At 46.4% G+C, this 15,170-nt stretch overlaps 1 protein-coding gene and 1 pseudogene across 1 annotated transcript in view; one reads left to right on the forward strand and one right to left on the reverse strand.

Annotated features, from left to right (window-relative positions):
* The first annotated feature begins 2,434 nt into the window (after positions 1 to 2,434).
* LOC126548538 (cytochrome P450 4V2-like) overlaps positions 2,435 to 15,170 on the forward strand; it is a 58,046-nt gene continuing 45,310 nt past the window's right edge. Inside the window, exons 1-4 of the mRNA XM_050196765.3 lie at positions 2,435 to 4,118; positions 5,053 to 5,165; positions 8,918 to 9,006; positions 9,759 to 9,949. Of these exons, the coding sequence (XP_050052722.1) occupies positions 3,872 to 4,118; positions 5,053 to 5,165; positions 8,918 to 9,006; positions 9,759 to 9,949 (640 nt within the window). The 5' untranslated portion in view covers positions 2,435 to 3,871. The remainder of the gene's footprint in view (positions 4,119 to 5,052; positions 5,166 to 8,917; positions 9,007 to 9,758; positions 9,950 to 15,170) is intronic.
* LOC126548652 (U2 spliceosomal RNA) lies at positions 12,332 to 12,511 on the reverse strand (annotated as a pseudogene).

The following is a 15,170-nucleotide window of genomic DNA, read 5'->3' on the forward strand; positions in this document are numbered from 1 at the left end:
TGTATGCGTCTCGCCTTCCTTAGGTCGTAGATGGACTTGGTGCCCCTGTACCTCCGTTCCGCGCGACGACGAATTGCTCGAAGCCGCTCCAATTCTGCTTTGGATTCAGAAAATTTAGGACTAGGCCTAAAAACTCATGTGGCTTTTTGAGCACCATCGGTAATTAGCTCCTCATTGTTGCCAGGTAGACAGTGCGGTATCTTTTGGCAATTCTTCTTCATGAGCAACGTATATTTAGGCCAGTCGATGCGTTGAAGAGTTGTGGCAGAATGTGCAGTCTATTTTAACACATGTTTGAACGTGGTCACTACCATACGTTTCGTTGTCCGGAAAGCATTTCACGCTGGCACTGAAGAATCTTGAAAGAAAAGTTGTCCAAGCAGCTGCTGTATATCAATCCCCGCAGAAAAGTGAGACTGCCATCATTTAGGCAGCAGAGTTCATGGTCCGACGCGAAGGATAGTACACGTCTTCCTCGACAATCCATCTTTAAGCTTCCCCATAGCGGACGATACGCATTGAAATCACCGGTAATAATCTATGGTCATGGTGTCGCTGTTAAAATTTCACTTAGTATTGCATTGTCACATCGACTCGAAGGTGAAATGTAGGCATCTGGGAGCGTGAGTGCGACGCTCATGCATGTTATAGTCAAACATGCGTACTGACTGTCGTCATCAGGTTCGACTGTGTGTAAAACATAAGTGAAATCGCATCTGACATAAATGATGACTTTGCTGCGGTCGCTACAGGTGACAGACATGAAAGCTTCGTATCCTGATAGGCGGATGGCACTCTCTGTGTTTGGCTCACAAATGACGACGAGTGGAAATTTTTTCTTAAAAACAAAGGGACGAAAGTCCGAAATGAGGGATTTAAGGCCTATGGCATTCCATTGGAAGATAGGCGTTTCCTTGACTTCCTTAAGGAACGAGTGCAGAGGCGCAGCCATGGTGCTTCTCAAAACTCGACAGTACTGGTTTCAGGGCATCCAGTATTTGAAGCGCATCTCGAGCCCCCGGAGTGTGTATGGCTGTCAGTAGTACTCGTAGCGTGTTCAAAAGGACCCTTGTCATAGTGACAACTTGTTTGTCGTCGTCTTGGCTGCTGTCAGAAGGTGAAGCATGAGTCGGCGAGCGTGCTACGTCTTGCTGCTCCATGGGTTGGTCTAGCCGTGGCAACGGCGGCCACTTCTCGCATGAGGCAATGCTATTGGAGACTTTCTGCTTAGGATCCTCGCTGCTAATATTGCTGGTTGTATGTGGAAGTGTGTGGACTGTCAGTGCACGCAGAGCACCCTCAGCAATAGCAGTGGATTTTCTAGAACTCCGGCTATGTTAACGCCGACGTCGCACCTTAGCGGCAGCCTCCCAGTGCGACGAACTATCCCTGACCATTTACATCAAAACGTCAAACTCATTTTTCACATGTGGGAAATTCTTTGAAGATGCATCGTGAAAGCCTTGACAGTTGGCGCACTTTAGGTTTTCTGCACTACAGGCGTCGAAGCTGTGCGACCCAAAGCATCGTGAGCACACGGCAGCATTTGTGCAAACCGCACTAACGTGCCCTATTCTTTGACACTTCCGGCACTGTCGTGGCTTTGGCACAAAAGGAACAAACGTAAGAAGGGCCGAAGTCCTGTTGTTGACAGCCCTGTCTCCTTTTTTAACTGACTGACCCTGCCCCCCCCCCCCCCCCCCCGTCTCCCTTCTTTGTCGGCACTGCTGTGCTATCAAAATTTCCGTCTACCTCCCGCGAAACCTACCATCCCGCGAAAATGTCTGAACCTGAATTGTGGAGTGGCAACTCCAGAGTTCGGATGATACCGGAACTATTCCACATTTTTAAGAACTCGGAATAACATGTCAATGTAATGGGAATATAACTATGGTACCAAGTTGAGCAGATGGAACGGGTCTGCGATGAGAGCCCTAAATTTCGGAATGGAGTTGAAATGGAAGGAACACACAGTCCCGGACGTGCAAAATGCAGATTTTAAGAGGGACGATGGAACCGATAGATTTGCGAATTAGGCTAAACTAGACTTGGTCAATTTGTTACATTTCTCATTTTTACTCTATACGACTTTTCACTATCTACCTATAGGCGACTGCATTTGCCGCGGTAACTACAAAACGTGATATTATACACATTCTGCACTTCAAATCCCGCAGAGATATTTCCTCGTTACACTCGTGAGATGCATTTAAGGAGGAGGAAAAGAGATAAGAAGAAGGCAGGGAGGTGAACCAGAATAATGTCCGGTTGGCATTTAAAGGTAACAACTGACCCTTTACAGTTACAACGGTTAACTCTTAACTAAGTTAAATTGTTACGTTAGTTAATTCCTTAGTTTCAGTGGCCTCATTAACATTTAGTTAAAGAGTTTAGTTGCGAAGAATTATTAGATTTATTGTTTAATTATTGCCTTAGGCTGGGGGGTGTAACAATCTGTTTTTTTTTTCACTAAAGCGTGCGACAAAGAAAGCATTCCAGCATATGCTACGCTAATGTTCAGAAAATACTACAGCAAGCCAGCAGCCCTTACGAATCCATATTCTTAGGGGCAGTAGTTTACTCTTAAGCCCTATTGAACCGTGCGTTGAGTGTACGATAAATATACCACGCTGTTTCACAGTACATTATACATCTAAATCTAAAGATAACATGCCACTAACAAAAGAATTCTATGTGACGCTATTCTTTTTTTCTTTTTTTATAATATGCTTGCATTATGCCCGATCACACCTCCGGCTTCGTAACATGGTTTTTATTTCTAAATTTTCCTTCTGGCTGGCTTTTATGGTGTTTGTGTGTCCATAACTCCAGAATGCCATTTCTTTTTGGCAAGTCTGAACATTCGCAGGAACACCATGGGCAACTTTGAAAAGAGCATTCCATCGTCTCTGATGGAATCGACACTGATTGTATGTTTTGTTCTGTGTGAATGGCCTGTGAGAAGTGCGCGAAATGCAAAAAAAAAAAAGCCGGCACAGCCCACGATGAGTGTTCAAGAAAAAAAGAGTATGATTGCGTGTACGTTACCAGTACGACTGTGTGCACGAGCGGAAGATTTAGTGTTACGGAAACAGTCTGCTTTACGGAAAATATCCTCCGGCTGCAAGCAAACATTCCTCTTCTCTTTCACGCCAAAGAACAAATACCGCCAGTCATGTTTGCACTCTGTGCGCGCTTGGGGCGCTTCTGTGCACACACAGAGAGCGACCCGACTCGGTTCCTTCGGCGGGGATATGGTGGCTCACGTACCTTCATCTTCTTGCGCAGCACGCGACAACGGGAAACAATAAATCGTGCCGCAGCACCATCGGCTGCAATGTCCAACGTAATGTTCAAGTTTAGTTTGTTTTTCTCGTCTCAAACCATTCCTGACACCTAAACGGCCGCGTGACATTAGGCCGAGATTTAGCGCTGAAAGAGTTAAGGCGAAGAAAAGTAAACTGCGCAAGCCCGGCGAGAGAGCAAGCGTCGTCGTCGTCGTCGTGCCGTCAACGCGTATCGACGCCTCAGATGGGCCTCTATGCCCGTGTGTTGACCGTCACGCCGTCTTGCTCCATTATCCATTCTTCTCGTACCCTGCCGAGCAAGTTATGGCTGCCAAAAGCGGAACCGAGAAAGACAAACGAACCGAGACAGACAGAACCATTCGTCACCGTATGGCCCTGTGTCGTGTGGTATGCGTGAGCCGAAAGCAGTCTGCACGTTTATGTAGTATTGTAGTCCTAGGGCTCATTTCCCTATTCGGCTTCTTGGCGCGGCGCTACGGTGGCGATGAAGGCAGTGTGCTCCGGTGCGCCTCATCTTACCCGTGAGCCCGGGAAGCAGCCTGGGCAGCCGTTCTTTGGGAGCTATGTTGAATACGACAGCGTCGGTTCGAACCTATTCTCTTTGGATCTGGATGTCGTGTAGAGCCGTAGCGGCCCTGCTCGTCGCTTGCGGTGCAGCCAAGTTAATTTTATGGTGCTGGTACCAGTATCGGCTGCTCAGGGCGCTCGAAGAGATTCCTGGGCCAGGAGGCCGTTGGCCTCTGCTCTTCACGCCGCGTTACTTCTTGCACTCCCTGTCTACAAATCCTAGGCGAGCCGGGAGCACAGTGGGTGAGTGCCTTTTTCTTTTCGTTGTGCTTCGCTGCATGCTTTGAATGTCATGCGTATTTTTTGTAGTTGTAGTAGTCAAAACCCGTTTTTCTTTATCTTAGCTTTCGGCTAAATTATTTACGTGGCTTAAAGCGTGTTTCAGGCCTTTGGAATTTGACGTAGGGGACAATAATATTAGTTTTCTTTTATTGATTGGCATGGAAACTTGCCATAAGACTTCATGTGCTATCTGTCTGCTGTAGGGCCTGCAATGTTCTCTGATTTCTTCTGTTTGATTTTTTTTTATTATCCCATTCTGTATTGCGAGCAATGGTTGTCATATGGCTGATAAGTGCAGTGCGTCATGATTCGCTTTATCAAATGTGCAAAATGAAAAACAAAATAAAGGGAGGGTTGGCGTAATATGTAATTCATCTTGTCGATCCGGGCACCTCAATTGTTTATTAAATCACCAATTCACACAAGCGCAGCCTTTAGATCTGGGTTTACAGCGCCGTGCTTATAAAAAGATAGCCGGCTGTACTTTGAGGGGGTTTCTTTGGCTAGTGCAGCCCAGTGCAGCATGACTGGCTTCATTGAATTAGCAAAACTGAAACCAACTAGCGTTAGAGATGTGCAATATTTTCAACTCTAAAAGAAAGTTTGAAGGTGGACGAGAGGGTGACGTTCCAGAAGAACCACAAATTCTGGAACCAGTAGAAGCTTGCCTACGAGGTCAAATAAGTGCAAAAAAAGTAAATATCCGAACGTCCAACCGCCCGATGTGGACCATTTGGCCAGATTTCTACAAGTGAGCTGTTACAGGCGCTCATAGTGCCTCATAATGAAATCGTGGTTTTCGCACGTGAAACCCGAGAATATAATAATAATAAAACACGCATTCATCATGGGTGATCCAAAGACTCAGGTCAGGATTTTTTTTATAATTTTGCAGAGTTTTTCCAATGGATTCGGGGTTTGAGTGAAGTCCACCGGCCGAAAGGATTCTTCAAGATATATGCAGGGCTTAACCCAATAGTGTTCCTTTGCACGGCGGAGACAGCAGAGGTAAGTCGTTGGATGTTGTCCAAATAGAATAATAGTATAGTCTAAATCGAATAACTAAAGAATGACAGGTTGTTGTACAGCCGTGTAAAAGATGCGTTGAAATAATTCTGACTCGTTCTATTACTAAAAGTTCATTCCGTATAGCCCAAGTTCAATTCTACATTAGCTGAGTTTATTAGGTAGCGACAGATCTGTTTCTAATAAGCGCCATACAAGTCATACTTGAGATATAGTGATTGCGAATAAATATTCATTATCAGCATTTTTATCCCCCATCATGACATTGATCATAAGCATTAGTAGACTAAAAAATCCACAGAGCAACACTCACGTAGTCTGGTTAAGGTCCTTGAATTTCGTACGTCAAGGACTGGAGCACATAAAGCACCCGAAAATAGTGGTGGTTTCGGTGGTACAGCAGCGTTTCACCCGAATGAACATAAACGTAACGAACTGCAAATGTATTCGGGAATAAATTCAACGCAGAAACTCTATTCTGGACCTTTTGTTTGTCAGCGAGATCTTCAGTAAAGGAAGGGTCACAGTCGAGCCTGGTATTTCCGACCACAGGCTAGTATCCTTCCCGTGGACGACGACTGCTCGTAAACCTGTTAACACCATGAAGGAAAATTTAATCAGGGATTTCAACCATGCCGATGACGTCGCTATAATTGATTATTTAGACACTCATCTTATTACAGACTCTAACGAGTTTGAAGGATTGGGGGAACAGTTTAGAAAATTTGTTAAATATTGGATTGAGAATTTTATCCCTGCGAGAAAGAAGTTTAGGCGTGAAAAAAAAATTATGGATACACCGTGGCATCACCCAGCTTAAAAGAAAAGTTAAGAGGCTGAAGAAACAACAGAAGAAAGACGAATTACAAGTTGAAAGAGTAAAGCAAGAATTATTAACTACACTCAAGTGCGCTACGGATAAGTATTTTCCCCAAAATCTCAGTGAATTCATTAAAACCGACCCCCAAAAGTTTTGGCGTCATCTCAGGAACACTAAACAAGAGATAAAGAAAATAAACGCAGGCGTTTTAGCTTTATTGGATGCAGAATAAATCGCAAATGAATTCAATCACTATTTTCAAAGCGTCTTTGGAGAATATGAGGAGTTCAGGCCTCAAAGCTTGCACACTGACACAGCAGATCGGTTAGTAGTAACTTGCGAAGGTGTTAAAGCCATGCTGCTTAACCTTAATCCAAAAAACTCCACCGCGCCAGACGGCATTCCTAATGCGTTTTTGAGGTGGTGTGCTGAACAGATATCCGAATTTCTGACCAGTATATTCAAACTGTCCCTAGGTACAAGTAGGATACCAGATGACTGGCGGAACGCACGGGTTATACCTATTTATAAAAAGGGCGATCCATCATAAGTTACTAATTACAGGCCTGTTTCTATTACCAGTGCATCCTGCAAATTGTTAGAACATATGTCATTGTCAGCTACATACAGAGGTTCTTATCGGAACACGATGTCTTATCATTTCATCAGCATGGTTTTAGACAGGGTATGTCTACCGTTACGCAGCTTGTGTCAACAGTGCATGTTTTGTCCCATGAGGTAGACTTGTCAGGCCAGACTGATGTTCTTTTTATGTATTTCTGCAAAGCCTTCGACAAGGTTCCTTATAGAAAACTTCTGCTTAAATTGGAATCAACAGGGCTTCCAGCGTTTATCATTCAATGGACTGGTGCCTACCTCAAACATAGGCGACAGTTTGTTCAAGTCAGCAACTGTTCTTCAAGTGTTCTGAGTGTCACTTCAGGAGTTCCCCAAGGAAGTGTCTTGGGACCCCTGTTATTTTTTATTTATATAAATGATTTGGTTGATGTGGTTGCGGATGACGTGTCTCTTAGATTGTTTGCGGATGACTGTGCAGTGTTTAAGACAATTTCTTGCAATAAGGATCATCACTTGTTGCAGCAAACTATTGATGCGATTGAGGAATTATGTACGCAGTGGGGCATGACACTTAATAAGGAAAAGACTGTGCTTATGCATGTTACAAAGAAAAAAATCCAAGTACTGTTCCCTATATGATGCAAAACACCTTCATTTTTGAAGTTAATAAGTATAAATATATCGGCGTAACTCTTTATAGTAACGTGTCCTGGTCTAACCACATTTGTGACGCTTCCACATCAGCCCTAAAAAGTTATGGTTTTTGAAGAGAAAACTCGCGTCAGCGCCTATAAATGTCAAACTTCTAGCTTAAAGCAGTTACGTTAGGTCCATATTGGAATACGCTTCAATATGGGACCCTTTCACTAAAAAAGATGTCAGCCAACCCGAACGGGTTCAGCGTAAGGCAGTCAGATTCATTTATGGAAAATACCGACGGCAAGATTCTCCCTCTACTATAATGAAACAAAATAATATCCAAACGTTGCAAGCACGCAGAAAAGTTAATCGCATCATGTTTCTTCACAATTGCTTTTCTGGGAAAACCCAATTTACGTTACCATCTTGCATCCAGCGTGTGTCTACGAGGAGAACACGCCACACGCATGATTTTTCTCTAGCGCCGTTGTTTGCTAGAACAAATTTATATAAGCACAGTTTTTTTCCCACAAACAGTATGAGAATCGAATTGTCTTCCCCAAAGTATTTTTCTGTCCGCGGATTTCGCAAAGGAACTAGACCATTTGCCTTTCCATTGGTAGTCCTTGCATTCAAGTGATGACATTGTTGTACTTGTACCTTTTTTTGTGCGTGTAATCACTGTCCTGCTTGGATTTCATTATTTTGTACTGTGGCCCCTCCAGCATGGGCCTGCTTGGCCTGCAGTATTCTCTAAAAAAATATGTGTAGGAGGGGGGGGGGAGGGCAAGCACAGCTCGGCTGAGCGGTACCTCTTCTTGAGGCCGAAGGCCTCTTGCGAAGTTTGTATGAGGTAACAATACACGAGTCTACGGAGATCGTCCAAGTTTGAAAGAATTCTTGAAGAAATTACTACATCAATTGTAATGCTTCAGCAGTCTTATCTAGCTCATCAGCACAGATTTCAGTCCGTGCTATAAGAGCGCTTTTGAGACGACGAGGAAGACGTTGTTTGTCGGAACCATACATATTGCCCGAGGTTAGTTCGTATTCATCACTCTTGGTTTCGCTCGGTTTTGCTCACTTCCCAAGTATTTTCAATACAGCCCTCCTACGCGAATGCTGCAGCGTGATTAGTATACGGCGCCCTGTTTAAAAAATATCATCACGTTGTAGTGACGGCAAATAATCAAACACTGAGAAGAACGTGAATTAAGAATTTGACTCTTCTTTTGGGCGAACTTGTTCCCAGAAATGCAAGCAACACTCAAAGCACCATAATAGCAGTGAACACAGTCGTCGGCCATCGAAAATTTAGTCACAGCTCAAGTAAATCCGTTATCTATACCTGCATCACATACATCGCCGGCAATGTTCACACATGCTCACTTACATTCGAGAATGTACAACAGCATTCGCGTCACGTGGACAATCTGATTACGCAAGAGTTTTTTTGGCTACAGAATCCGCGACAACATTAACGATGTTCCCATACAGCACACGCGTCCTGTGCCGAGCGACGAATCAATAACACCGACAATTTGGCGAAAAACAATCATCGCCATCAAAACACTCCAAAGAATGTACACGTGATAATACGCGGTAGAGCGTTGCATTTTTTTTTAATTCCACATGCGCACATGAATTTGGAATTTTCATCCCTTAGAATTTCATGCGTATGCAAATGTGATTGCAGCCACTGCTTTCAAGTACATCCAACCTCAAGAAGTCCGTTATCTACGACAATATGCACCCGTGGCTAGGTTCGGGAGGCCTGCTGACCAGGTAAGTCTCTGGCGAGATGCAGAAGATCCTTGTTTTTCCTCGTACTTTATCTTATTTTGTATCAATTTTTTAAGAATCAATGTAATTAGTTACTTCGTACTTCATATTTTCGTTGCTTTCTGTTGCCGTATTTGATTGAGTTAGAACTTGGTCTATATTTATTGTATAATTTCTATAGCTTCTATTACCCCTCCTGCTAGAACCCGAAGCACGGCGCATAAAAATATAATTGAAGATGAAGCTACCAGGTACATGAAGTGAAGAGAAAGCCATTTGTTTACATACAAAACTAACCTTCGCGCGCATTCTTCGTTGATATCAGTAACATGCTATTATGCCATATAAGTGCGTCGAAGAAAGATTGTTGTCTTTTTGTTGTTTTTCGGTGAAATTGGCCTATCACAATATCTCTGAATCAAGTTATAATGTTAACTTTCCTTGTTTGTTTTTTCATGAAAGCTTTAGGACACGGCAACGACCCTTCACAAAACCGCGGCGTACAATACAGCAAATGCTGAAGACGAAAACAGTTCCAAGCTAGCAAACAGCGTGTCCTATCATTAAAAAGTTTTATGTTCGGGAGAGACAAGCGGAGTGACCACTCAAGGACCGAAAGCCTTCTTGGATTTATCTGAGACCCAAGCGGGCGCTAGCGTATGCAGGCGCAACGCGAGCCTCTTTCCTTTTGTGCCTCCTAATCTAGAACTGTATGGTACGCAGAAGTAATTGCGTTGCGCGACGTCTCCACGCAGCTATGGAGCCCGCTGGCGGCAGCACCGGAAGCTCCTCACGCCGGCGTTTCACTTTCGGGTGCTGGACAATTTCCTGCCCATTATTAACGACCAAGGCGACCGGCTTGTTCAGGAACTAAGCCAGCTGGCGAACGAGACCTACGTCAACCTGTTCCCTACGCTCTCAAGGTGCGCCCTGGCCACAATCTGCGGTGAGGCTCTTTAAGTGAGTAGACTAAGTGCATACGCGTTGCGAACGCTGCCAGACATATCAGCGCCCTGACGGCGCCACATCCACTCGGACAACGCACTTAAACACTACAAGGATTCTCTCAAAGAAGTTTGCCAAAATCGCACCGAACGATGGAAGACACTGCATGGCTAATCGTGCGCTGGTGCACCATTCGCACGAGGAATAGCATTTTTTTTTTCAAAGAAGGCTAGGCGTCAGTCGCAGCAACGGGGTTTGATATTACTTTTGAAGCTTTCGTATCGTGTATAGGAATGAAGCAGGACGGGGCGTGTATTCTGTAGCCCCACTTTAGTGAGGTAACGCGTGCACATATGGGCTCATACACACCTAGTGAACACACTACATGCGTCCAATCACTGCATTCACCCATAGAAACGAGTGTAAGAGTTGCATTTTTATCGCACTTGTCTAAAGGTTGCTTTCATGCACTGAGCAAATAAATAAGTAATCCGGACATGAAATGGGTAAAATGTCCTCCCCCCGAAGGTACTACAAAGCTACAAAAGGAAGCCCATGCGTGCTTCTCAAAGGAAGCTTCGCAGTTGAGTAAAAGTAAATTCTGACCCGGTTTTCCTCAACTACGAAGACGTCGTTCTGAGAAACACGTGTCGGCTTCCTTTATAGCTTTTTGCTACATTCTAGTGGATGACAGTTTTTCTTTCATGAATCTTTATCCACCTCGCGGGATTCCACAGGACTTATTTGCCACAATCGAGATAAATGTACACTCTGCTTGCTGTGTTACTCAAGGACAAGTCTCGTCAAACTTTTGTTGCTATTTCTCTGCGTCCAACTCTGTGTTGCGACATTGAAATAAACCTAAAACCTAAACACACGTATATTGAGAAAGTTGTATACCAGGCGAGTATACCGGGTTCATATATTGAATACCGGATGCTGTAAATCCTACGGATATTTCCGCTTGAAGACGAGGCCCGGTTCTAATGAAGGTGTTTTGTGAGCTCATCACTGATTTTATTTTTACTTTATCTGCGTGCGCAATTTTGCCATGTTTCTTGTATGAATTAGAGAAGGAATTCTATTCCAGAGAGTATATCTTGCCCGGTCTGCAAACACGCCGAGCGTCGCCACATGTGGCACTTCAAGGGCCCCTCACCAGAGTCCGCGTGCACGCTTTCTTATAGTCATCATCATCATCATCACCATCATCATCATCATCAGCCTGGCTACGCCCACTGCAGGGCAAAGGCCTCTCCCAAACTTCTCCAAATACCCCGGTCATGTGCTAATTGTGGCCATGTTTTCCCTGCAAACTTCTTAATCTCATTCGCCCACCTAACTTTCTGCCACCCCCTGCTACGCTTCTCTTCTCTTGGAATCCAGTGAGTAACCCTTAATGACCATCGGTTATCTTCCCTCCTCATTACATGTCCTGCCCATGCCCATTTCTTTTTCTTGATTGTAAACAGGCCTGGAGTGCGGCCTGATCCCGGTGGCCATAACTCGTAACGCACTCCCTCACCAGAGCAGGATTGGCCACCCTGGTGCAGCACTTGGCGACAACCTCCTTCTTATAGTACTATATGTGAAACTGTAAAGTGATGTCCAACTCGAGAATCCTAAAGCGAAGCTTCTTTTGGGTGCCTACTAACCCGCGATTTGGCATGTCGTCGTCGGCTTCCAAATGAAAACTGTCGTTCACTAAAAAACAAAGCAAATTGCTTGACCGATGTTTCGTTTCGAGGGCGATTACCCCAGTGCCAGCCCTATGGGCTGCCCACCAGCAACTAGCATACGCATAACTTGTTGATACGCATAGTAACAAGTTATTTATAAAGAGAGAGGGCGCTCTTCTGGCCGACAATCAAGGTGGAAGGTTTATGCCTGAAAAAGAAGTCCATGCAGACGCTCTGTCATTCATTCTGAGCCAAATATACTGAATCCCCATTCTACAGTGCGCTTCGGCTATAGTAACCGTTATTTCTGAACTTTCTCGTTGAAGTGGCGCTGGAGGCACCTGTCAGCATGTCGCCTCAACACCTTTTAAAGCTGAAGAAAACTTCCCCTTAATTGCTCTGCAAGCTCCGTCATGGCGGTTCCGGCTACGCGATCATCGCCAAAATCCACTATGCATTCTGACACGCCGTTTTGCCTTGCCATCTCCTCAATGCTTTGCCTACACCGAATAATTGCCCAAACTGCATGAGATAAGCGCTGAACATGAAGAAACTTTGTTCCATGAAAATTCATGTGCCTCTGCGTCTAAAGGGCGCTGCGAGTTTCCACACCATCTTATTTTACAGCGAAGCTGTATATGGCTATGTTCTGGGAAAAAAAAATACGTGCGTTTATCGAGCCGTGTATATCGAGAATTTCTCCCCATACGTGGGCCAATCCCAAAAATAGTGCAATACTGGGCCGACCCGCGGCGGAGGTGACGCAGGCTTTAAGCACTCCGGCAGCTTGCAAAAATTGGTCTAATATCTTATGTCCAAATACAACCCGTATCAGATATTAAGCTGATAAGAACAGATACTACACATTGACGCGCGTCGGCCGTGCCTACGTTCGCACCACCCTCTCTTTGTCGGAGTTCCAATCGCTTGCGTATCTCCTTCCACTCTCCAGTGGTAGCGGTCCTCTAAGCGTGCTGCTGGCCAGGACCACGAGGTGGAAAGAAATGCGAACCGTCCATGTATTCCCGATCCAGCAAACTTGGAACGTTTCACCGGAGCCACGCCAGGTTTCAGAGGAAGTTTGCAGGGAACCAATTTTGTGTGGTGTCTGTCGTGTATGACCGCTTGAGGTTTTTGATGGACCTCACAACCATTACTGCACTGCGGGACGTCGACCAACGCACGATCGCCTTGGCTACGTTTGAGCAGTGTGTGCTGTTGTGGTCGCACCGCTGGCACGAGTTGTTGGGGTCTCGGTGCTGACGCCCGTTATTGCCAATGGGTCGCAAGCCCCAAGGGTAGCGTTGGCCTGGCGGCCTGGGGCACTGGAAGCATCCGAAGGTCCCGGCAAAGCAAGAGAAGACTGGTAACAGAACAACTTGTTTATTCTAACATAGCAAAAGAGCGGCCGGTCAGGTCGACCGAAGTGGAGAGACGGGAGAGCACGTAACTCAACAGTACAAATCGGAGCCTCTCTCCTGGCGTCCGGGGGCAGCTGCTCTTATACTCTCGGCGCCGCGGTCCAAAAGGGAAGGTCACGGGATGAAGGTCACGGGATGAAGGTCACGGGACGGCGGAGCATGAGCCCACGACGGCGCGCACGGTCGAGCCGAGAGACCTGCTGAACCGAGTGTAGTGACGCATCGCCAACCTTCACTTGGGGAGCTCCGCTCCCCGGCTGCCGCGCTTTGACAAGCGTGGGCACACACACACACACGCACACACGAAGACACGTGGCACTGAAACACGCCTGGACACGCTTGGCGGGTAGGCGTTGCGGCGGCGTCGAACGGGCCAAAATGTCCGCCGCTTTGAACAAAGCCCCGGCGTCCGTTGCATCCGCGCCGGCATTACCGCGCGTTGTAGGCGAAACGTAACAGACCGCCCCGCCGGGGGAAGGAGATCCCGATGGTCAGGGGACTGCATCCGCTGTCCGGAGGGATGTCGCTCGATGATGCTCATAACCGAAGTCGGGCGTCCGTTGGCGTTTCTTGAGCGCAGCGCACAGAGAAGGCCTCGTTCTCACGTTCAGGTTCACACAGGACACTGCAAAGTGACTTCGGGAGAGTTGACATTTTTGTTCTCGTTTCCGGCAAGCGTTAGAACTACGCCGAAAGTCAACCGCTCCGTCAGCAAGCACGGCACAACCCTCACTAAGCCCTGCCAGGCTCTTTCCCCTGTTATACTGCTGCCTAGTTCCTTACAGTAGTTTAGCAGCACTCAGAACGCGTCCACAAATCAGAAAATTGCACTAGAAAGCACATCATCACTTTGAAACACTACACAAAAGCAATAGGTTAAAAATCCTGCCTCAGGAAGAAAAACATCAGTAACAAGCAATTTTGAGGCTGATTCCCACGTTAGGGGCTTCGACTTAAGCCATCGGCGTTACCGTTGAGACTCCCCTTTTTGTAACGCACCTCAAAGGAATATTGTTGCAAAGCGAGGCTCCAGCGCAGGAGGCGGCCATTTTTGGGAGAGATGGTCTGCAGCCATTGGAGAGGGCAGTGATCCGTTTCAATGATAAACCTCGAGCCGGCTAGGTAACATGACAATTTCTGAACGGCCCACACGATACACGCACACTCTTTCTCGGTGGCGCTATACGCCTGCTCACGACTGGTCAGCTTACGACTAGCATACAGGACGGGGTGTTCTACTTCTCCATTTTCCCGTTGGCACAGTACAACGCCCATGCCTCGCTCACTAGCATCACACTGAACAACGAACCCTTTTGTGTAGTCGGGCGATCGTAGCACAGGCTGGCTTGTTAGGGCGCTCTTTAGGGCGCTAAGAGCTCTTTCCTTCGTCTCATCCCAGACGACTGTTTGCGGCTCTGTCTTTCTTAGAGCATCCGTCAAGGGAGACGCGATATCAGAGTACCTGGGGATGTACCTCTGATAGTAGCCGGCGACACCTAAGAACGACCGAATATCGGTCTTCGTGCGCGGTTGCGGGAAGTCTCGCACAGCGGCCACCTTTATTTCAGAGGGGCGGCGACGACCCCGACCAATCACGTGTCCGAGGTAGACAACCTCGGCCTGTGCTAACTGGCACTTGGGAGCCTTGACTGTCAAGCCCGCATCGCGCAGGCGGGTTAGCACTGCCCGCAAGTGCGCCATATGCTCAGGCCAGGATGCGGAGAATATCGCTACGTCGTCTAGATACGGTAAAGCGAATTCTTGCTGTCCCCGCAACACTTTATCCATGAGGCTTGAAAAGCAGTATGGCGCGTTCTTCAAACCAAAACTCAAAACTTTAGGACGGAATGTCCCCATTGGTGAAATGAACGCCGCATACCTACTAGCCTCTTCTGTAAGTGGAACCTGCCAATAACCCCTGACAAGATCTAGGGTGGAAATAAACTGAGCGCTACTCACTCTCTCAAGGCGCTCCTCGATGTTAGGGATCGGATAAATTTGATCCTTAGTGATGGAATTAAGCCTGCGGTAGTCGACGCAAGGACGAGGTTCCTTGCCCGGTACCTCAACTAAAATCAAAGGGGAGGTATAATCACTCTCACCCGCTTCAATAACACCGAGC

This window comes from Dermacentor andersoni, chromosome 1, assembly GCF_023375885.2.
Source record: "Dermacentor andersoni chromosome 1, qqDerAnde1_hic_scaffold, whole genome shotgun sequence".
NCBI lineage: Eukaryota > Metazoa > Arthropoda > Arachnida > Ixodida > Ixodidae > Dermacentor > Dermacentor andersoni.